Source organism: Haliaeetus leucocephalus, unplaced genomic scaffold (genome assembly GCF_000737465.1).
Source record: "Haliaeetus leucocephalus isolate CR32 unplaced genomic scaffold, Haliaeetus_leucocephalus-4.0 Scaffold395, whole genome shotgun sequence".
NCBI classification, from domain to species: Eukaryota; Metazoa; Chordata; class Aves; order Accipitriformes; family Accipitridae; genus Haliaeetus; species Haliaeetus leucocephalus.
The window spans coordinates 8994215-9018568 of NW_010972831.1; the positions used below are offsets into that span (position 1 = coordinate 8994215).

General features: G+C 37.3%; 1 protein-coding gene across 1 annotated transcript; it reads left to right on the plus strand.

Annotated features, from left to right (window-relative positions):
- The first annotated feature begins 248 nt into the window (after positions 1–248).
- On the plus strand, positions 249–22489 carry PAFAH1B1 (platelet-activating factor acetylhydrolase 1b, regulatory subunit 1 (45kDa)). The gene is made up of 11 exons (XM_010573875.1): positions 249–290; positions 2259–2469; positions 4875–4959; positions 8230–8304; positions 9336–9542; positions 11531–11699; positions 13898–14000; positions 14776–15004; positions 16460–16561; positions 17211–17367; positions 18682–22489. The coding sequence occupies exons 2-11, from the start codon at positions 2438–2440 to the stop codon at positions 18753–18755; spliced, it is 1233 nt and encodes a 410-aa protein (XP_010572177.1). The 5' UTR covers positions 249–290; positions 2259–2437; the 3' UTR covers positions 18756–22489.
- Positions 22490–24354: the final 1865 nt, after the last annotated feature.

The window sequence follows — 24354 nt, forward strand, 5'->3', positions numbered from 1 at the left end:
TGTGTATAAAGAAATGCCTTATTTTGTTCTTCTCCACAATGTTTATCGCTACTGAAAGCGTTGCTATGTTCATACTGAAGTGCAGAGATTCAGCCATTATAAGCCTCTATTTTTCAATACTTAAATTTATCACAGCATTGCCCTCTAGAGGGCACTTCTTCTGATCATTTCAATAAATTGTTGGGGTTTTTATATTAACTAAGTTTCCATTAATTTTTATGCGGTACTCCTACTGTGTAGTGAATGAGATGCGTCTATCGAAAACCGGTTGTCTCTTTACCTGTCAGGAAGTGAGGTATGGGACAAGAATAAGTGAAATGTTTGTTTCTGTTCTCTGAAAGGATGCAGCCTGTGCTATCAGTTTTCAACTGAATTGTTTCTGAAATTGCTATTAGGGAAGAGGTCAAACTAATTAAATAATGTCTTGCCTGTTTAGAGTGCTCCTGTCCTAAATGGCTTGCAGTATACAGCATTTGACATGGAAAATCCACCAGCAGAGTGAAATACAAGCAACTTGCAACTTAAGCTTATTTTGAAGCAGACAGCAGAGCCTAGATAGGTTTAGAAACAAGCTCCTGATCCCCTGTGATGGATAAGTAGACGTTAATGATACGAGCTTAGTATTTTCTTTAATTTTTTCGTATAAGAAAGGCCTTTGTTTACAACAGGCCCCTTACCGAAATTATCCAACTTTTATAGTGAACCTTGTGTACCTGTACATGTAGTGGAGAAACAGTAGGGGAGAGGCAGTGGGACATGTGTTTCCTGAAGCGGTTGGTAAAAGTTTAAAAAACCCAACTGCTGTCTCCTGTGTATTATCGTGTTCAGTTTATCTCGTTGCTAAAAGCTGGTTGGTCAAACTTGCTAAACAGCTTGAGTAAATTAAGTGTTATATACAGACTCTTGTCAGGTATGCAAGAACTGCTATCTTCAGCATTTTTCATAATGTTGCTTACAAAAAGAGTACCTGCAATACAGAAAGCAAAAGGCAGCGCTGCTAAAATGATTTTGGTGATGTCGCCTTAACGAAGATTAAAACTGTCCACTTGAAGTAGATTGTACACTAAGAATACGGAAGGTCATCTTACTGAATAAGAAGATATTAAATAGTGTGGGAGGGAAAAATAAGTAATTTGTGAAAGGCACAAATTCTGACTGACTTGAACACTATCTTGAATATGTCAACTTTCAGCTATATTCTGAATTAGCTTGCGTCGTCAGATGTGTAGTGATCGAGTCACTGTCTGAACCCGGCTGAAGTAACGGGCTTGTGGTAACTCTGCACCATAGTAATTGTGCTACTCTGATAAGGTTGAAGATCTGTTTAAAAATTTTCTGTATCCCAAAATATGAGTGAGATAAAAGATTAACTGTAGGTAAACCATGTTACTACATGACTGAAAAGAAGGCAAGTACTGTCTTTTAGAACATGGTTCTTCGGAACTTCTTCAGATAGTGTTACTAAAATAGAAGTAGTAATTTGTCTACAGGTGGATTATTACACAATTACATTAAAGTTCACATGCTGAATTATAGCTGTAGTCTTTAAAGATGCTGTTTGGGTAAATCCTAGAGAACTGCCTGATATAAAGCCATGAATGAGCTACAGTGACAAACTGAGTGTGCCTTGATGCTGTTGGTTATGGCCTGAAGTGTGCCATAGCATCTTCCATAGTCTCTTTCTGGAATGTTCTCTTCTTTCCTTAAATTCTCCCCCAAAGCTTGAAAGATGTATGAGAGCCTTAGCTGATTTCTGGCTTGTGTTGAAAATTAACTGAATGAACCTTGCTGGGTTTAGTTTGAAGCAAGAAACCTGCAGAAGATAAAAAAATCTAGCCTAAGAATAGAGGATTTTGGGGGGTAGCTTTTTGATAGGAGTAGCGAGTGCAAAAAGTAGGCTGTTTATGGTGGGCCTAAATTGCTTTCATCACAAGAAAATGTGATGAGGTTGCCTGCAAACTAGAACTGGGCTGTGACTTAAGATGTCTCCTTCAGCTCCCTATTTCTTGAAGGAGTAATGGTGGGAAGAGGGGGAATAAAGAAAGTGTATGAGTTTCTCCAGGCTACTCAGTCCAGATTGGAGATGTGCTATAAGGGCACAATCCAGACTAGCAAAATAAAATTGCATTTAAAATTTTAGTCAGTTTGTTCTGTCTAGAGTGGTGTCTCAATCCGAGTACAGAAATCTTCATGTCAGTCCAGAGGGACTGAATGCTTATTTGAAGGAAATTAATGGTGTCTCTTTCTCTTCCTTCTAGATGGATTGAATCTTCTGTGTTGAATGCCTCCGGATTTCCTATTGGATTTCACGTGTGGAAAAATACTTTGATTCAAGCCACTCTGTGGCAGACTGAATTGTGGATCCAGGGTTCCTAAGACTTTAGATCTTGAGGAGGCAACCACTGCTGAATCACGTTAACCTGACATCGCAGCCACAATGGTGCTGTCACAAAGGCAACGAGACGAACTGTAAGGAATCATTATTTTTAATTTTGTGTTGCATTTTCATTAAACTTTAAATATTAACTTTTGCTTCTAAATAGATTTTTCGGAGTGTTTCTGCTCACATGCTGATCAAGTACCATGTATTGTTGTTTAGATCTCTGTACTCTTACTTTTGATACAACCACGGGTATTTGATAATAGAATTGTGAAATGGTGAAAATACAATTTCAAAGTTATTAATGGCATAAAAAATGAATTCTTAAATTTGCTATAATTTATTATCTATTTTGTTTTGACTTCAGTCACAAGGTTATGAATGGGTTACAGTAAGCAGCAAGCACATAGCAATATATGCTTCAAACTGATTTGTGAATTCTACTTTTATCTTGAGTAAATTCTGACACCTTTGCGATTTCACTCCTGAATGTAGATAAGGTTCTGATGAGAATGTGCTACATTGTGATTGCAATCTTTGACTCCTTAAATTGTATTTAAAATGGAGGGTATATTTAAAGGGGAAAAAGAAAAGAAACCAAAACCTAACCAAACAAATAAAAGAATAAAAAAAAAAACCACAAAAAAACCCCACCTTAATTCAATTTAAGATACAGAATTCTTTCCAGATTTTAAGGCTAGGAATAGGCTGTCAAGTTCCATGCCTTAGTTTGCTTTCTTTTCTGTAATAAATCATGAAAGAGCGAGTGGTGGGTAGCAATCAGCATGGCAATGTCTTGCATGATACCCAGTTTCGTAAACTTACATGGAGTTTGTGGAGTTTTTTATTCCTTTTAAAAGTATGGACCAAGTATCATTTAGCACTTGGTGTCTCTCTTGTCTGTGGTAAGCTCTTTATTTTTTTAATACAGCTTCTTCATGTCTCCAGTAATGATTCAACCCCCTTTGTATTAAATATAGTATGCATTTTACTTTTCTGTTTCATATACTTAAATACAGTTGTTTTACTGCTTAAAGTAGAGTAGAAGCTATCTTCAAATTTTGGTTTTTACAACTGTTCATCAGAGTTGGAGAAGCTCTGGGGTTTAAACATTCCGGATTGTGTTTTTTTTTTTTTTTTTTTTCCGATTCTCTGAAGTTTTTTCCTGGCAAAAACTTCAAAGAATACATGTGTTAATGGGGAGATGGAAGTAGTGAACTGTTACGAATGGAAATGGGAAATGACCGGAGACTTAGGATCTACTTAAAGAGGTCTGATGAGGAGGCAGTACTTTGGTTTAGCATATGTTGTTTACAGGGAGAAATTTGAAATTTCTGCTTGAATGCAGAGTTATATTTAGAGTTGAATGTCTGAGGAGAGATTGTATATGTGTAAAAGGCAGGAAAGAAGAATGTGATGGAAGCCACAGGAAGAATTTTCATGTGAAAAGCAAATTCTTTTCAGAATAAAAAGTCATTATTGCTTCTTTCTTCAGCTACCAAAGGGTATTCATTTTCTCTTGAATGCCTTGTGCAGTTGACCTGATTTTTTTTTTAAAGTATCTGTGTATCAGCTTTCTTAAATATTGTAGTATGTGTATATTTTCTCCCCACCTCCCTGTATATGTATACACACACAGATCCCTTCCCAAGAAGTAAGTGATAATAAGAAAACAAAACTAGGCTTCCTTCTGGAGGCTGATGAGCTTATTTCTCTTATGCAAACTTTCTTTGTTGTGTAACTTGAAAATACCCATTTGAAGTAAATTTTGAAAATGCAGTGTTTCCTTAGTCTTGTTCTCTTAAAAAGAAGGTGCTGACTGCTTATTGAAGCCTTAGAATAATATTGAAACTTTATGAGTAGTTCTAAAACAAATGCATGTTATCTGGAGAGAGAGGTTCCAGACAGATTAATTTGGTAATTGTCTCGTGTCAAGGTGTGGAATATTTTGAAGAATGATGTAAAATTTAAGCACTGTAGATTTTGGTCACAGCCAGTGTCCCTTCCTGTAATCTAACTAGAAGTTATTGTGTCATTCTGAAAAACAAAGCTAAGACTTGTTCTCTTGAACTGAGCATTTTATTCAAGTTTAACTGAAGTAAAATTCTGTGCCCTAAACTGTTCTACCCAAAATAGTTTTCCTTCAAAGATAAAGCAACAACTTTAATATGTAGATGTGGTTGTCGCTTTTCTATATGCTGTGGGTTTTATGTACGATACAGATTGATAAGTATACTCATACTACTCCAATGTTTGATAACTTAAAAGAAAAAAAAAAAGCTCTCTTCACCAAACCTTAAAATAGAAAGTGTATCCTGCTATTGACATTTTGAAGCAAAATCTGTTTGCCAAATGTATTTCTAAAATTTGCTTGGGCTTCTAACAAACCTAATAATCCTAGGTGGTGTACTGCATTGAAGACTTAGATGTCTAAACCAATTGTTCTACTCTTATTCAGAGTTGTGGCTGAAGATACTGTTCTTTGTTTTTTTAGAAATCGAGCAATAGCAGATTACCTTCGTTCTAATGGCTATGAAGAGGCATATTCGGTTTTTAAAAAGGAAGCTGAGTTAGATGTGGTGAGTTCAAACAAGATTCTTCGTCTATATTTTAAGTAAAGAGTTTGTAATTTTATGGCATTTGCATCCATTCTGAATATGTATATCTATTATCTACCTATCAGCTCATGTAGTTTTAGAACTGGAGGTGATAAAATCATACAGCTTATTACCTTGCCATAAAATAAAAAAATCATTGGATGACTTGGCGATTTCTGAGCAAAACTCTTACCTTTGTCTTCAACTAATGACTTAGGCCTATTTTTAATTTTTTAATTTTTTTTTTGTCTAGTTACCACTCATCTATACAATGCTGAGTTTTTCCGGTAATGGCCTTTTAAGGGTCCTAGGAGGGCCTAGATACTTCAAGATGAAAGGTGCTAGAAAACAAAGCTAACAAAAGGCAACGTGAATGTATAAGAAAGGTGATAGAAGATGGTATTAAAAAAAAAAAAGACATGGCCTTTCACTGGACTCACTCCAGCAACTCCATATAGGACTAGAGCATCTCATATGGGGACAGGCTGAGCGAGCTGGCACTGTTTAGCCTGGAGAAGAAGAGGCTTAGGAGGATCTAATCGTTGTTTATAAATATCTGATCAGAGGGTGTGAGATGACAGAGCTAGACTCTTCTAAGTGCTGCTAGTGACAGGACAAGAGCCAGTGGGCAGAAATTGAAACACAGGAAACTCTATCTGAACATAATATAAAACTTTTTTTTTTGTACTGTGAGAGTGGCTGAAGACTGGAATAAGTTGCCCAGAGAGGTTGTGGAGTCTCTGTCCCTAGAGATATTCAAAACCTCAGTGGACTCAGTCCTAGGCAGTCTGCTCCAGCTGACCTTGCTTTGAGCAGGGAGTTTGGACTTAATGATCTCAAGAGGTCCTTTCCAACCTGTGCTTAATATTCAGAAGAATGTGTTTAATTTAACACATTTGTTTCCTGCTGTTGTGTCCATCTCCTCCTCCCCTCCCTGTAACTCATTTCCTTAACTGTGCTTATTCTTATCATGGAATTCTGCATAAAAGCATAAACTTTCTGCAATCCAAAATTAGAAAACTGAAGACTCTTCTCTTGTAACCAGACTTGAAATGATGTAAGACTGTGCAGCTCTGGAGGCTGACTTCACGTGGTAATGTTTAAGAAACAGGAAGACAAAACAGAATTGCTTTTGTCCTCTGCTTTATCATACAGAGCAAATGGTGGAAGTCTTATTTTGTGATTGGAATTGGGTCAGTAGTTAAATCATTGCCTGAAACTGTTGCACACCAGTTGGTTAACTGTATAGTAGGAGGGCAAGCCTAAATAGTTAATATAAGTTGATCAGCTCTGGTAAGCAACTCTATTTTGTTAGACTGTATGGAGGCTAGTGACTTAAGTAATTTCTTACAACTTAATTCTGTTAATTTGCCTTTGTAACAGATGATTCTTGGTATAATTTTTAAACTTGCCACTTATTAGCATATGAGGTGTGCATTTCATCTGAATTTAAGTTTCTCTGGATACAGCTGGATTGAGTGGTAAACTTGTGTGCTGACTTCTGATAAATCCTTGCCTTTTCTCTGTTATAAATCTTGCATCATTCTTTTTCCAAAATGCTTGGATGAAGTTTGACTTAATTCTCCAATCTGCTTCCAGTATCTAATAAATAAGTAGAAATGACAAATTTGAATACCATACTTGTAATTGAAAATCCTAATACCATTCCCTTATCTGCCTTATCTATCAACCTAATTAAGTCTTCTCTTCCCAAAGGTTGAAAAGGCAATCTAAATAGGCTACATGGTCCTGAGGGAAATAGAAAATGCAGTTGCTAGAAGTTCCACATGACTTTCTTGCAAGAAAATCTGAATTGGATGGGGCTATACTAAAATGAAAAAAAAAAAAGTTAAAGGCAGGAATTATTTCAGTAAATTGGAAGGGTTCAAGTGTAGCTGTACAAAGAGGGATTTCTTTTTTTTGTATTGATAATTCCTGCAGATAGCTCCAGCTTTTACAAATGCCCCTGAAGTAGTAGGTTAACATCTGGTCTCTGAGGTAGCCAGTCCTCAGAGCTTTTATGGAGTAAGCCATGGTATTGTTATTTTCCCCATGCCTTTGTTATTCTCCATTTAATTTAGTATTATTCTAGTATGAGATTGTAATTTTGTACATAGAAAGAAAGTTTGCAGCATTTAATTACTCTTCTGTGCCTCTGACGTTGTTTGTTTTTCTGTGTTGCTTTTCTTCCTCTTTCTTGTGTTTAATAGGTGGGAGGCAAAAAAAAAGGAGAGTAATCCTCTGGCTTTTACAATAACATCAGCTGTTCATTGTTGCTCCTCAGCTATTCCTTAGAGCCCAAAGGAGAAAAATATTTAGCAGAAGAAAATTATTCTTCATTAAAGTTTCATTAGAGTTGCAAAATCAGTGTTGATTTCTCCAGTATATGAGGTGGTGTTCAGTAGGGCAGGTGTAGTAGTCTACTTTCTGCTTCAGTTACTGGAGATGCAGGGAGAGTGGACTTAAAGCTTGTCTTTGACAAGGTGGCACAAAATAATGCAGTATTATGGTGGTAATTTGACATTAACTATAACCAAGTTTAAAAAAAAAAATCAGAGTTAGTTTGTGCTAACTGGTTTTCAAGTGAGATGGAGTATATGTAACACTACTCTGACAGCTGGCTGCCACTTTCAGTGTGCTTTCATGAGAGAAAAGGTGCATTGTGCTAACAAGTAATAGTGCTAGCACACTCTTAACTCTGAAGATAGGAGTTTGTTAGTTCCTAATGCTCTACTTGGTAGATATGAAAAAGGAGGCTATGTCTGAGAAACTAAGTACCAGTTCTATATGTCTTGGTCCTTGCAGTCAGTGCGTGCTGTCTGCTGTTGTTTTTTGTAAGAGTTATTTGGGCAGAGGGATGGGGGGAATCCTGTAACAAAATGTGACACAACATTCTCAGATATGCAGAACACTTAAAAAGCTTTCAAGTAATGAAGATAGAAAACAGCACAGATAACAGTTCAGCCCTAGTTTGGGGATTTTATTTGCAGAATCCAGCATCATTAATCTGTACTGCTGCAGTATTTTTAATTAAAAAAAATATTTCAAAATGTTTTCTGTGTATGTAAATTGTAGCTATTAAAAATTAGCTATTAAAATTGTTTAACTAGTAAAACTGATTGTAGTCTTTCTTGAATCCCCCTTTTGTGGTCAAGAGATTTTTATTAAAACGAGCTGTTTATGTTGCCTTTGAAACACTTCTGCAGGCTTTAGAACTAGAATTTATTAATTTATTGAAATGCTTCTCCTCAGAATGAAGAGTTAGATAAGAAGTATGCTGGTCTTCTGGAAAAAAAATGGACATCTGTTATAAGATTACAAAAGAAGGTAAGTAGAGATCTGATGGATTTACTTGTATAGAAGGTTATGACTGAAAGCGAACATTCATCACTGAACAGAATGTTACATATTTTCCTTGTCAGACAAATGCAGGGTTTAGAAAATGATGCCTCAGATTAATTTTGTGGACTTGAGTCAGGAAAATAGCTAAATCTGTTGTAGAAAATGTTTTGTCTTCTTGGTGCTAGCAGAGACATCCTCTCAGTTTCTTCATAAAAATTTCTTGACTTCAGTTTATGGACTGCATGTGCAGTTTCTGAAGCTGGAAAGGAAAAGAGGTGCCTTAAGGCAGTTTGTGAGTGGAAAGATTGAATAGCTGTCTCCAGAAGGCTTGACTGGTTTAGAAAGGTAAAAACCTGTGCTGCCAGTTGTCTTTGGCCATTACATTAAAGGGAAGAAACCATTAACTCCAGTGCATTAGCGCAAGTGATTCTACTGCAAGTGGACAGTACAAAACTCTTTTTAGTAATGCTTCAATGGATCTAGAGTATATTAAAAGCAAAAAAAAAAAAAAATCAAATCTGTGTGCTAACAATAAAGACCTATCTATTGTGAAAGTTAATATATCTAAGATTTTATTACACCTTCAGTTTCTCTGCTGTTGGTTAACATGCATGCCATCTCAGGGATACAAAAAATTATTGCAGTAGTAGCATTCCTTTTTGTTAACACAACCTCCTTCAATAGTTTGTCAAAATAGTAGCTCAAACATATTTGTACAGTATTTGAGTGAATGTGATTTTGTAGAACTTTTTTTTCCCATCAAAATATTTGGGAACTTGGAGAAGAATAAATGATTAATGATTAAATTATTAAAGAATAAAGGATAAATGATTAATTTAGGTTTGATTTTTAGAAATACCAACATTATTGAATGTTGGTAATCGGTTTGGATCCATGCAATCTGCTTTACTCTGGGTTTGGGAGCCAATTGGTATTTGGATTATTAATGAGTGAAGGTGAATTAGATCTTGTATAAAACTAGAAATGAGTGGTCTCTTTAAAATTCATAAACTTAGGTAATGGAATTAGAATCGAAGCTGAATGAAGCTAAGGAAGAATTTACATCAGGTGGACCTCTTGGTCAGAAACGAGACCCTAAAGAGTGGATTCCTCGTCCTCCAGAGAAGTATGCATTGAGTGGACATAGGAGTCCTGTCACTCGAGTGATTTTCCATCCAGTTTTCAGTGTTATGGTCTCTGCTTCAGAGGATGCCACAATAAAGGTATGTGTTTGCTACAGAAAATTAAATTAAGCAAGTCAGAGGATGTGTAATATGTAACATCAGTACTTCAAGCTGGACGTGTGTTGTACTGATGGAAAATTTTTTCAGATTCTGCTTTAGCTTCAGTAGGGACAGATCTTTCAAGTATGATGTCCTGGGTAATCTACAAATGCTAGTTTTATGCTGGTCCAGTTAATATCTTCAGGAGTATTTTACTATCCTTTGACTTAAGGAAGAAATAATTAAGCTAATGTGGATTAAGAGACTGGAGAAATAGATAAAGGATCGGTGGGGGGAGAATGTATTTTGACTGCTCAGTAGAGAAGGAATGGCATAGTGTGTAGAGTAGTGACGTGATGAAGAGGAGGAAGACAGTTGCCTCAAGTCATCTGAAGTTATTTTTAAAGCTGAGTTAAAGTGGTTATGCAGCTGTATTCTTAACTGAAAATTAGTTCTTCCCATTTATTCTGAATGGGACATGAAAGTCCCATGAAGTCCCTGTGACTTCCAGTAACTTTAAATAGTCTTCATAGGCCTTTATTGCAATAATGTACAGTGGCATGAAGAGATTTGTTGTAGTGAGCAAGTAGTTTCTCATTTTAGCATCCAATAAAGACATGATTGTGCATTTTGTTGTTGTTTGAATATCACAATTTAAGGGAATTACCCCAATAAAGGATACTTGTCACTGTTCTCTTCCACACTAGTTTGAAAACTGTTTGGAAAAGGTGCTGCTCTGAAAAATGTTGAGTAGCATATTAAGCAATGTGCTTAAAAATGCAAATTGTTCTAATAGTGGCTACCTGTTGGAGAAGATTAAAATAAAAAGTGTCAGCTAGACCTAGTTCATTAAAAGCTTTAACCTGTTCTTGTTTCTGCAGCAGACTTGAACATAGAGGACTGGTGTTTTTTCTTAAAGCAGATAGGGCCAGCTGAAACCATGACAGCTCTGTGTTTGTTACATGTTATAGAGGACCCTAATTAGCTTTGGTTTTGCTCCCTCTTATGGATACACTGGATGAATTTCCTTATTTTTGAAGTCAAGCTGTGTAGCTTAATTTGACTGTTGCATTCCCAATAATTGCAATCTATCAGGATGATGGATTCTTTTTGTTGTTGGGTGTTTTTTGGTGGTGGGGTTGTTTTGTTTGGGTTTTTTTAGGATATAATTTAAAATTAAATGTCTAATTTTTTGTGCTTGAGACAGACACAATAAAATCTGTTGGAGCCTGTTTTGTTTCAAAGGCTTTTGTTTGCTGTTAGGTGATAGAAGACTGACTTAATTAGGAGGTGAGAATGGGGACTTCATGCTATCTTGCAGTTATTAACTGCAAATGTTTATTTAATCTCTGACAAATTCTGTAATCTACTAATGTGTGCATGTCAGACTCTTCAGAGTGGTTTGGATTATCATCCCTAAACCAATGCATTCTCAATATTGCTCTTTAGAATGCAGAATATTTGGTATTTGGTTCTGAAGCAGCAAGTAAATTCTGAAGCCACAGTAGAGCTTGGGAAAGGGGCTGGGGGAGGATTGTTAAAGGTGATGCTTTCTCCACCAACTGAAAACGGGCTGTATTGCTGGAGTTAGGGTACTAGCATAGAAAGGGATGGAGAAAAACAGTCTGTACAAAGTGGATTTGTTCTGTCCAATGTTTTCTAAATTGATCTTCTTTTATTTTTAAGGATATTGGGTGTTAAGACTTTAAATACAATGGAACTTATTTTCCTGCTGTGCTTATAATGCTTTGTTAGCTGAAAAACAGTTTTCAAGATGCATGAATTCAGTTAATTTATAAGTAACAAAATCATCTAAAAATAATGCTTATTCTTCTATACTGTTAGGCTTTTTAGGGCTGTCTTTCTTTGTCTCTTGCTCAATTAATTATTGAATAAGGTGCCAGACTGGCCTGCAGAGTGCAAATGTAAGGCTGGAGAATACAAAGAGTAATAGGTTGCTGTTAACGGATTTTCTGTTCACTTGTCAGGTGTGGGATTATGAGACGGGAGACTTTGAACGAACCCTTAAGGGGCATACAGACTCTGTGCAAGATATTTCCTTTGACCACACTGGCAAACTATTGGCCTCCTGTTCTGCTGATATGACCATTAAGCTATGGGATTTCCAGGGCTTTGAATGCATCAGAACTATGCATGGTAAGATATAAAGGGAATTGTTTTAGCAGTCTGTAAAGTGAAGAGATTTTTTTTTTTTAAATCCAGGAAAACTGCTGATGTGGAAAGGGGTTATAAACCAGAGTATTGTCCAAAAGAAAGAGGGGGGATATTTTGATGCTTTCAGTGCTCTGTAAATTAGGTATATGTTTAGTGTCTATGGAATGGAATAGCACCTCAAATCTGCTATGCATGATGCTGTGGGAAGCACCCCATAATGATATTGAAATGACATGGCAGTTAGAGGTGTTTAGTGCTAAAAATTAAATGCTTACTAGACAATAAAACTGTGCCTTCAAATTGGTAAAAAATACCTTCTTCACCTCTCTATTTCCCTGATGTACTGCTTCAGGAAGGAAGCAGTTAGTGTGAAATGTGTTCTGTACATACTGTGCAGTCTTCTGCTTTCATATTTGTCTGATTTCAAATGAACATGCCCTTTGCATTAGGCTCAGAAGCCATAGGAAGAAATAGGAAAGTAAACCAACCACAACTATAAGATTCTAATATTGACAGCAACTATTTATTTTATAGTCTCGATGTAAAAGCATTTTTATACTGCTGTTTCTGTTGCTTTTAATAACTTCTTATAGAAGTGGTGAGTAGGAATAGAGAATGTTTGAGACGAAAATAAACACACAAACATATATACCAAAGAAAACAGAAAGGTGTTGACTTCTGTGCTTACAGTTCTTTAAACACTACAGAATGCTGTTGTAGAGGAAGAACAGATGCTGCATCTGGCTGATAGCAAGAAAATAAAGTAGTGCTACAGGGGAGGTTTTTTGGCCTTTAAAGATTTCTATATGAACACACATGCCGTATTTTTATGAACTGGATGTTGTAACATGAGCATGGGTGAGCTAGCTTCACATGTGTTGCCAGTTACATCTCTTCAAATCAATTTCAAGTAAAAACGAATAAATATTCTTTTCAGTGAGGAGTTGTAAAGTACCATACTTGCGCTGAAATTAGTATTCTCTAATGCTTCAGATACTTGATCACTGGTGTGATTGCTTTTTAGTAGGAGTTCACCAAGGGCTCTAAGTTCTTAGTGGAAAAAATGGAGGTGAAATTTGTGAAATTGTACATCCTAGGTACGTGGCTTGCAAGATGCAATGTGGCTGCCAGTACAAGAAAAAAAGCAACTTGGTGAACTTACGGGCTACAACTTTTTGGAAAAAAAGAACTTCAGATCTCCAGATGAAAGGAAGCAAGCTGTTTAATGCCTCTAATCTGTTGAGAAATTATATATACTCTAAACTGCTGATCTCAGAAGATTCATTTCTAATCCCAACAATTTAAGTAGGGGCAATTGCAGAGCTTAAAGTAAGACAAGTGCATGAATTGTATGAAACCGTTATAGTCAAGCTTCTACAGTGGACTTGTCAAAAAAACCCTACCCAATAGCTTGTTCTGGGTAATACTAAGATTTCAAAATGGTTAATTCTATGTTTGCCACTTTGGGAAGTTTAAGTTCTAATTTTTTTGTAATACTGGAAATGAATAGTCTTTACAGAGTGTGTTATCTCCCTTTATATTTATGTCCCATTGCTTGTGGGATGAGTAAAGTCAAGAGCTGAAATCACATACACAAGGTCATAAGGAGTCTGTGTTAAGGAAATGATCTGGATGGTTTTTCCTGACTCAGCATTGATCGTCTTCCTCTCAGGTCTCTCAACAGTAATAGAAGTTGCTGTCATGTATACACAGTTGGTTCTTACTTGGTTCTTGAATCAATGCAGTACAGTGTTTTAATAAAACCTAATATCAGATATCTGGAATCATTCAGTCTTTCAGCATTAAGCTTCTGCAGTGAGGTTTGGCATGCCTCTCACTGAAGACCTGTTTTCCTTTTTAAAGATCAGCATAGTGCATCAGCATACTGTAAGTGGACCTAACTGATAATTTTAAAGACAGTCACTGTAGCAGCTCTCTCTTCTAAACTACCAGCTTTTGTAACTGTGTAGACGTGTTGCTTGCAGTGGTGAGTGTCTGATTTTTAAAACATCTTAAAGAAATTTTTGAAACAATTTTAAAGGATGCTCAGTGTCTGGACTGTTCCGTAAAACATGCACTACTGCTGTAGCTGCTTGTCCAAGACAAATGAATAGCAAGTCCTGTGTGCTCTGTAAAAACTATTACAGTACCACTTAATAAAGGTTTTATTTTGTTTTTAGGTCATGATCATAATGTTTCTTCAGTAGCCATCATGCCCAATGGAGATCATATAGTTTCTGCCTCAAGGGATAAAACTATCAAAATGTGGGAAGTCCAAACAGGGTAAGTGCACCTCTGGCTAAACATCAGCCCCTAAACAAAACAACCATAAGCCACTATTTATAGGAAATGGGACACATAAATCTGGAATGTCAGTAAACATTATTTGAATTGAGGTATGACATAGTGCCCTTTAGAGTAATTCACTTAAGGATTCTGCCTTAAATCATTAAGCACAGGGGTTTAGGTTTTAGTACCGACTAATTAAAACTGGCTTTATCTTTCTGGGTGCTATGAGGCTAGAACACTGTAACTCAGGACCAGGTAGGAATATAAATTCAGTGGTTAACCACAATCTGTTACCTTTCTTGACACAGATCAAGGTGTCTCCTTTGCTTTTGGTTTGGGTTTGGTTTTTTTTTGGGGGGGGGGGGGTGTGTTACTGGTTTTGGGAGTGGTTTTGTCTTATTGTTTCATTCATCAATGCTAAAAGTTTTAGGTGGAGGCTATCTGAATGACCTGTAGATCTCTATTTGTTCTTAAAACACCTATTTAATGCAAGCTGTCATGTCAACTTCATTTTTTTTTTTCCCCCAAGCTTCCTGCTTTCTACCTTAACAAAGATTTGCCAGTTCTTAGCTGTCACTTCTTTCTCCTGTCAAATTCCTTTCCATGAACTGTTTTATGGCCTTGTACGCCATCATCCAGGATGAACACGTGCATGCTAAAATATTTTATCTTCTAAGAGCAGGTCAAGCATCCTTAAATTTCAAAGGCATGTGTAGTCGTTTTATTGCAATGTTAATTGAGTCATACTGTATTTATCTTTTCTGAATAGTTACTGCGTGAAGACTTTCACGGGTCACAGAGAATGGGTGCGCATGGTGCGGCCTAACCAGGATGGCACCTTAATTGCCAGTTGTTCTAATGACCAGACAGTGCGTGTTTGGGTGGTAGCAACAAAGGAATGCAAAGCTGAGCTCCGAGAACATGAGCACGTGGTAGAATGCATTTCCTGGGCTCCTGAGAGCTCGTACTCCACCATATCAGAAGCTACGGGATCAGAGGTAATGTCTCCAATGCTATTAAATAAGCACATACTGTAAGATTTTTGACTATGCTTTATATAGATCTTACTGGATAGTAACTGGAACAACTAAGCTTTGTTCTCAGAGTGCTTGGCAGATGTAGCAGGTGTATGAGTATTTTTTGCTGAGTATACCTGGTGTTCTGTTAATCCCCCATCTTGGCTTCATAGGATCCATGCTTTTGTGTTTTTTAACAGTAGGACCCTACCTTTGCACTAATGAAAGCGAACTTTGGAGAGATGCTCTATTTCTGAGAAGGTTGAGAGTGGGACCACTTTCACATATTTCAGCAAAGAAATGTGGAAGGTAGTTTATCTGGCATAACATGAAGATTATAAGGATGCTAAGCAATTGAAAGTTGTTGGGGAGGTAGTAAGTCAGGAATGCAGAAATGAAGCTGCCCTGGGTGTATTGAACTGGAATTAAGCTTTGACCGCCATGCCCTAGTGTACAAAGTTATAACAAAAATAAATCCCTATTTGTGTGATCACAGATACATCTTCTCTGTTGCTAAATCTTCAGAAAACGCTTACTAAAGGTCAGCAAAAGTTTCCTTCTAAGGATAACAAGGTGTAGAAGAAATGAACTAGAAATTAACTCTTGATTTCTAGTTAACCCTAAGCATTTCTGCCTTGTCCTCTTCTTCAAAAAGGACAGAAATACCCAAGGGGAAAAGTAGATACACTGAAGACAGGGACTTGTCTAGTGATGGATTTTACAGATTATTTCAGTCAAATTTTACTTGCATCCTTAAAAGATCCTTAAAATCTTTTAATTAAAAGTAATTAAATTCCAAAGGTTCAATTCCTCTTGCAGTGGTAATTATCTGAAGTGGTGTCTCCCCTGCCCTCTGCTGGTCTGATCAACTATGTACATCACATTACAGTACTTAGCTTTGAATGAGAAGCAAGTTAATGTTAACTTCATAGTTGAAACATTTCAAGTTCTGAGAACTAAGTCTTTCTTTCATACTTTGCATGATTACAAATAGAAACAAGTTCAGAGTAGGAACTTCTCAAAAATTCTTAAACTTGCTTCATTACTTTTTATGAAGAATGAGAACACAAAGGTATGTCTGAACTTCATACTCTTTTGTCCTGAGATGTCTGACTCTACTTGAACTGTGTCTACTATTAAAAGAGGATCTCTTGCAGTAGGCAAGTGTGGATTCAAAGTATTATTTGGCTTTGTGCATCAGCAGGACATACAACCATTTCTTTTAACAGATTGTTTAATTCCTTCTATTTTTTTGTTTACTTCTCGTGTTAATAACAAAATACCTGTGACTCTCAGCTTTGTGTGTTTATTAGATGTAAGCTGTCATATGATCTAATTTTGCTACTAAGAAATAGCACTCAGAAGCGATCTGCTTCCTCCCTCCTCTTTCCCCCCATGCCCTATACATGCCATAACTTAAAATATAATTTTCTGTAGACTAAGAAGAGTGGCAAGCCTGGGCCTTTTCTGCTGTCTGGATCCAGAGACAAAACCATTAAGATGTGGGACATTAGCACTGGCATGTGCCTTATGACACTTGTAAGTTCATTGGTGTTTTTTCTGGTGGTCATAGCTGCATATGTAAAACCATTCTTAATGGGATTAATTATCTTACATGTTTATGTTTTCAAGAGAAGACAGTTATTGAAATACGACAAACACTGGAAATACAGTTTTATTGGCTTCTATATTTCAGATCTTGTTGTTGCTAAGGAATACTAAGAATCTCAAAATACATACTATAAATGCAGGAATACTGTGGTGGTGGTGTTGTGATGAGTAGCTTGGTTTGTCTATAGAAATGCTGATAATCATCTGAATTTAGTCTTCTGTAAAATGTCATGTTCTTTCAATGTGTGGGTCTTCCCGCAGGCCATGGACTACTGTTTTCCAGCCTGTATTCAGGCTGGACTGGATGTTGGTGCTGGGGGTGGGGAGCAGAATCAGTGCAGATCACATGAGGACTTCTGTTTGTTTGACTTCAAGGACAGGAACTCACATTGTTGGTAGTGCTGATATAGATGTAATAATAGAAACTGAAGATAAATTTTTGAGTTCTAATAGGTTTTAGAAAGCTAAAGGCTATCCTTGCAGGAACAGGGCAAGGAGTCACTCTACCATAGCATCAATTGTAGAATGCTTAGCCTTAAAACATGCACCTGCTTACTGATCTCTCCTTATGCACAAGGTGGGCCATGATAACTGGGTACGTGGCGTTCTGTTCCATTCTGGGGGAAAATTTATTTTGAGCTGTGCTGATGACAAGACTCTACGTGTCTGGGACTTCAAGAACAAACGATGCATGAAAACCCTCAATGCGCACGAACACTTTGTTACCTCTTTGGGTATGTATTGTCCTACAGTGCTTATTGCAAGTACTGAGCCAGAGGTAGTTTCTACATCGTCACCAGCTGAAGTTGAGCACCAAGCTAGACATTACTGTTTTGGATTCTAGAGAAGTTTTGTGCTATGTGTATTTTAATCAAACAAGGACAGATATGAATTTCGAGTGTGCTGGATTTCTCCACTTCTGTTGCTAGTGTTGCACATTGGATAAAGGCGTTAACTGCCTGGGTGTTCTGGAAGCTTTCACCGCTGAGTGTGTAGGCATTTGGGGAGTGCTGTATTGCAAATGCTTGCCCAGCAAAAAAAAAAAAAGGGGGGGGAAATGTAAGGCAAAATGGTCAGAAAAAAAATATGCTTTGAATTCCTGGGCATTCCTGGTTGGTATTACCAGATCTTGGTAGATAATAGTTCCCCCCTGCCCTGGCAAAAATGAAACAAAATGCTCCCTAATCAACAAAGCTAGCTTTACTCTGGAGTCCTCTCTATTGTTTGGGGTTTTTTGCTCTCTCTATTCCTCTGGCAGTTTATAGCTCCTTCAGTAAAGCTGTGTAAGTTAGGTTAGCAGTGAACCTGGAAATTAGCTAGTAAGGTTTCCTAATCAAACTTGCAGGTCTAATCAAAATGCAGGATTTCTGACTTCACTTTCCTCTTAGATTGTTGAAGACAGCTGATTAGAAACGGGAAAATAAAAGTTATGAGTTGAAGAACATTAAACTATTAGCATGGATTGGCTAGCCTTGGAATTGGCTGCTTCAGTTTACAGATTGCTTTGCTGAGCCCTTTCTACACAATGAGGCTTTTTGATTCCTCTTGGTTAAACTTCCCAGTACTGTCTGCTGACCCAGTCCAAAACTGATTTGTATCTATGAAATATTTTGGGATCTCCTGAGAAACAGTACATTTTTTTTTTTAATAAATACTAGCTCACAGCCTGTATTGTCTACAGCAAAAAGAAAAAGCCAAGTTTCTTGACTTCTGATTCTTGAAACCTCTTATGTAAATACATGAAGTTCTGTTTTCTGGTAGTATTCAAGGGTTTTATCATTTGAGATGTTTTGGACTCTTCTCTGTTATAACTTTATCTTGAATTCTTTTCCATGGAAGCTCCTTTATAACTGAACTGAAAGTAGATTTTCATGCTTTACAAAATTGTAGCATGAGAGAATTTGCCTTCAGAACTATAGGCATGATGAGCTTTGCAATACAGTCTTTGAGCTGGTATAATTTTTTTGAAAAAGTAATGACATTCGGTGAGAGTGGAAAATACTGAAGTTTAGGATTTGTTCTTAACATAAGCTTTTCTTTCCTTGCAGATTTCCACAAGACGGCACCGTATGTGGTTACTGGAAGTGTAGATCAAACAGTAAAAGTGTGGGAGTGCCGTTGATTGAATTCACATTTGACCCCTTTTTCCTCTGGATGCACTCAGATACCATGGTTACCCATTGAGCTCTGTTTAAATAAATATTGTCCTTTCATGTAAATTATTCTGGATGTAGATTGAGCTTATTAAATGTTACACACAAAGTATTCATGCATGGTGAATCCAAATTGTATACTGTAAATTTACATACGTTGTCTAGAAGTACCATAGGTTTAAGAACATGGGCTGGCATTGGTCACATCAGACCTAAGAAGGCAGAAGTTGGATAATTGAAATAGGGCACTTAACTGAATAGTTGACAGTGTCGTTCTATGTCAGATAATTATACCTGTTTTTCTTTCTGCTGTCTGTTGGTGCCTGAATTGGTGACCTCATTTGGGAAAAGTTTTGTAGGGCTCTTTCAGAAATGTGTATCTATGTAACATCACTTAAGTGTGCTTAATAAATCTTCTCTAAGAATACTAGATAATAAGGCTGCAATTCAGAATCTTCTGAACCTTATATGTAATTAATGGAAATTAATTAAACTCTGGAATATTTGTCATGAAACATTTGCCAAATCAACAGAATACACTTGTTTTGGCCTCCTATCACACAAGGGTTGGTATATTTATATAATTAACTGTAAACCTGAAATAAGACAACAAATCTTAGTAGCAGCTGATGTGATAAATGTATTTATTTTTTATTTGGTCATTCAATGGTTAAGCTGTGCTGTTAAACTAAGTTTAAATGGTTTTGTTTTGTTTTTTTTGGTTTTTTTTTTTTTTTAATGCTAGATGAACTTCCAGGAGGAGTTGTCCATCCCACTAGAATTTAGTGATCTAATTTCCAATAGAGCTTAATCTCCCAAATGACTGCCATGGTACAACTTGCTGTTTGCTTTCAATGTTTGTTAGAGATGTGCAATTCCTATTACACAACAGTATCAAAGTACACTTCCCTCTTACTCACTTGCAGGAGGTTGGGGTATACAAAGGTTTCTTGGTTTCTTTAGTGCCTCCTTGGAAACCCTTTTGAAAATGAGGTTATACTTACCTTGACAAGACAATGTGGCTTGAATAAAAATGTACTGTGGTTTGCATATTGAAAAATACCTTGGGATACAGTATTTAAATGCTTTAAAGAAAGCACTAAATACCTTGAGAATCAGATTAAAATGGCAAATACAGATTGATACGGGCTTCTAAAAGGAAAACAAAACACCATCAACAAAGCAAAGTCCATCTGTGGGAATGATGCTATCAAGTAAACATTTAAAAACAAAACCAAATCCTATCAGCAAAACTAGCCCAGCTTGGTTATTAGTATTTATGTTGTTTGGTGTATACAGTTTTTAATCTGCATATCCCTAACGTTACATATTTTGATCTGAAGTGAATGGAAGTATTAGAAATGAATATTTTAATCATTTTTGTGACAAATTCCATTGTAGATAACTAAGAATTACAATACTTATCAAACTAACCAGGTCTTTTTAAAAACCCACTTTGAAATTTACAATGTAATGAAGTACCAGTCTGATGTTTTAACAGGTGAATTTGTGCTTTATTTTATTTGTTTTGTTTAATACATGGCTTTTAAAACTGTCCCTTTTAAAAATAAGAATCCTTGGCCAACATAGGGTCGGCTGGAGGGTGTACGCACTAAAATGGTGAGGGGTATGGTGGTTAATTTCCTACAGTCACCCATAGAAGGATCCATTCTTCTGTGTGGAGGAGATGGATTTCAGCATTGGATCCTGGTGTAGACTTGCCTCTGGGAAGGGGTGGAGGAGATGGAGTTCTGATGTGGGGGTTTTTTGGAGCCAGTTTAAGATTCAGGCTAATCTCTTAAATCCAGTGGTTTATGTAATTTTCAGTGTGTGTTTCTGCAGTTAAGCATGCACAAATAAAGTATTTTTTTGTTTGTTAGCTGCTTGGACTGGAAAAATTTGCTGCTTTTTGTCCTATTTGAGAATTCCAGATACACAAGTAGTGCATCTTAAAATTCCTTAGTGCATCTGCAACTGTAAAGTAACACATCTGTTTAATTCCTGATAGGTCCTATAAACTTTATTTAAGTATAAAGTAAACCACACTCATGTACATAATTCATAAACATGAATGAGAAATTAAAGGTACCTATTAAGTGGAAGTTGTCTACTGCATTTTTTCCCTTTAGCGTACAACTATTTACAAGGACAAACAACTAACTGAAGTCATGTAAGCAGCATTTAATTGCTTGTGTGAAACATTCTCCTAAGTACTTCTGCAATGCAATTTGCAACCTTCTCCTTTAATAAGCAGTTAATAATCTCAGGGATGGTCCTGAATGGATCAAAAGTTAAAGCCCTGTTTAGACGAAAAAGTGAAAGCCACAACACAGGAGTTGGGTTTGTGAGGGTTTCCTGCAGTGTCGCTCCATGATACTACACTGTGTTGAACTTTTTCCACTGTTTGCAATGTTTTCTGTCAGCTAATCCTGTGCCTTTCCTGTGATAATAAGTACAATAATGAGGTTACTGGTTTGGATTACAAAACAAATTTATTAGAGGGTTTAAGAGGTTCACTGCTGCTTTGTCACTTTCCTTACTAAAATTGGCATTGCTTAAAAGTAACTATATGTAGACCGTGTTACCAAATAGACAATACAGACTTTTTGGCTTAAAACCAGACAGACATTCCAGTGCCACACTAATGTAATGTGCCCAGGAAGTCTTAGATGCATTCTAAAAAGTGCAACATTCATTGTGGTTTAGACATAATCTGGAAGTTGATGTTTTATAGCATCTTGCACTTTAGAAGATTAAAAAAAACCGTCCTGCTTTTGTGTATGGTGTGACCAATGATGTGCCCGGGGCACTAATTAAAAAGAAAAAAAAAATCTAGTTGCTAGCAAGTTGTCCAAGGGCTGTGGAGCACTGTAGTATTTTGAAAGCTTTGGCTATAGACTCACCAAGCCCAGTCTACTTATACTGTCAGTACCCTGCTTCTCCTGTTTGCCTCCTCCTGTTTTTATGTGAACTGCCTGATAATACCACTCTTAAATAGCTTTTGACTTGTGTGAAAGCTATTTAAAAGAAAAAGATTATACTTTGTTTTTGTAGACAGTGGTGGCTTGATAATCCTTTTAATGATTTGAATATTAAAAAAAAATACTGAGTTGAGTGAAGGAAGAATGCACTTAGAATGAGTTATTTGCTGTCCAGCTGTACATAAAGTCCAGTGTATTTAAAAAAGTCAAACCCAAGAATCTTCTAGCAAGAATGTGTGCATAAAATGGTAAGGATAAACATGTTAGGAGCGGGGAAAGGTTGAGTTGGATTTACAAGTCACAACTGGATTTAACTGGCCTTTTTATCTTTCCACTGTGTCATGTAAGTAGCTGCTTTCTTGTCCTACCTATCCCTCAGGCTTCCCCAAGTTCATTCTGAAGATAAGTTAGCAAAATCTTCAAGTTTTAGAAGTTGATCCTGACATTGACATGAAGGCAAACGTTGAATTTTTTCATAAGAACTATGTTAGAGGTTGCAATTGGAGAAAACAGTTCCCAGACTGTAGGAGTTAACTGAAGCTATTGACACAATTTAAAAAAAAAAAAAAATCAGTAAAGGAATGTATATAATACTGCTCTGTGTTTTACAGTAAGATTTGTTGCTCTCAGACTGTGTAAAACAAAATTTATTCATGTTTTCTGCATATTAAAAAAATCTTATTGTACCAATTGGTAAACTATTAAATGCATATAAAACTAGATGTGTTTTTGTTTCCTTGGATGCAAGAATTAAAACTATTTTGAAAAAAGCTATTGGTGTTTCACCCTTCAGATTTTGCTCCACACCTGCTTTTTCTTTTATCTAATTTGAATTTAAATCGTGCTTGCCTGAGGTAATGTGAAGCATTTTTAAGGCAGTTGGTTCCAGGTAGAATCGTCAGAGGTTTTATTGGTTAGTTTGGTGAAGTGAGATTTTATAAAAACCTTTGTGCGTGTTTCTTAAGCTGGTTCATACGTGGTCTGGGAGAGCGTCGTCTCCGGCGCCGTGCGGAACGTAGATGTGTTGCCTCTTGCCGAAGAGAGCGGTGGTGCCGATGGCTCGCAGGCTTTGCTGTCTCGCTGCGCCGGGTCTTGCTGAAGCCTCCGCCGTGCGGGTGCTGCAGCAACCCTCGGCCCGCAGACAGCGCGCCTGGAGCGGGAGCCGATGGAGGGAGTTTCGGTGAAGCGGCGTCTTTGGCTTTATTTCAGGCGTTGGGTAGCGACCCCCCCGAGTCTCGCGCTGCTGCAGTCGGCGTGGTTATGGGGGTGCAGCACAGGAGCCTTTCTGCCCCGCGGGGAGGCCAAGTGACTGTTGTTTGTTCTGTGATGGGGTGCGTGAGGGGAGCCCCCCCTCCCTTACTGGACCTGTCCTGGTGCTGCGTTTTCCCGGGTTTTGTTGTGGCTTGTTTTTGGTTTTTCCTTACCTTGAACCTTTACGGCAGACCTAATAAGAACCATCTTGCACTGTTTGTTGGAGCTGCTGGTGCTGAAGGTTGGGCTCTGCGGTGAATCCTCCCGAGTGATTCAGCGTGGGAGTAATCCGTCTGCTTTCTAAGGCAACAGAAAAGTCCTGTGCAGGTGGAGGTGCATACCTGGAAAGCTGAGGCACTGAATGGTTCTTGAAGCTCTGTTTTCATATTGGTGTCTTTCAGGTGGTGTGTAGTTTGGGTTTTGGGTTGGGTTTTTTTCCTGTGATCTGGCCTTATTTACCTTGAGTGCTACTTATAAATGGGTCAGTGAACTAAAATGGAAATGTGCATTTCTTCATTGATAGGAGAGTAAGGATGTGACCTTGACCATGATGTGGGGGAGAGATGGAACACAGCTCCGACCAGTTGTGTTCTGTGTGAGCATCGTGCATGGTGTTCCTGAATGTCAGGAACAGACCTGGGATAGGCTGTTGAGGGAGACTGACTTTCATTTGGTAAAAACAACTGAATTTCAGGTGCTGCCGGAGTAATGTGCCAGTCAGATGACTTGGCTGGGGTGAAGGGTGTCCCAAGCGTTTGGTGCAGAGATGGTGTTAGGATGCAGGTTTGAAAGGAAAGCCTCCTATATGTTTGCAAACATAGTACCCTTATCAAAAGGGAGAGATGAGGGATATTAAAATGTGAGTAGCTAAGAGCAGTCTGGGTACCTGAAGAATTTAATTTTCCCCTTCAACTTGGTGATGTGATGATGTAGCGAGTGCCTTACTGAAAGCAGCTTTCTAAGTGTATGAGACTAGTTTCCACCAGTTGTTTCCAGTTTTGATATAGCACTGATGGGTATTAAAACATTTCTGGGCAGAGATGAATATGAAAAGAAATGATACATACAGGGATTTTGGTCAATGGTGGGAAAATATTCAGTTGAGCAGGCTTCTCTCTGAACAGTACAACCACTATAGGCAGGGAAGGTTTAATGGGGACTTCTTGAAAGAAGGGTGTAGCTTTTGTCCTATGTCTGATGACATTAAGTGCTGGAAACCTCTCTGGAGAGAAAGCAAGGAGGATAAAAATAGTGTATTTCTCTGTGTTTCCTTCAGGATTGTGGATGTTTTTAATCTCTCTGAAATGATTTCATTTTGCTGCAGTTACTTTTCTCA

Coding starts and splice junctions, on each gene's coding strand:
- PAFAH1B1 (XM_010573875.1), top strand. CDS start 2,438: ATGGTGCTGTCACAAAGGCAACGAGACGAACT. Junction 2,470..4,874: donor CAAAGGCAACGAGACGAACT/GTAAGGAATCAT, acceptor TTGTTTTTTTAG/AAATCGAGCAATAGCAGATT. Junction 4,960..8,229: donor AGGAAGCTGAGTTAGATGTG/GTGAGTTCAAAC, acceptor GCTTCTCCTCAG/AATGAAGAGTTAGATAAGAA.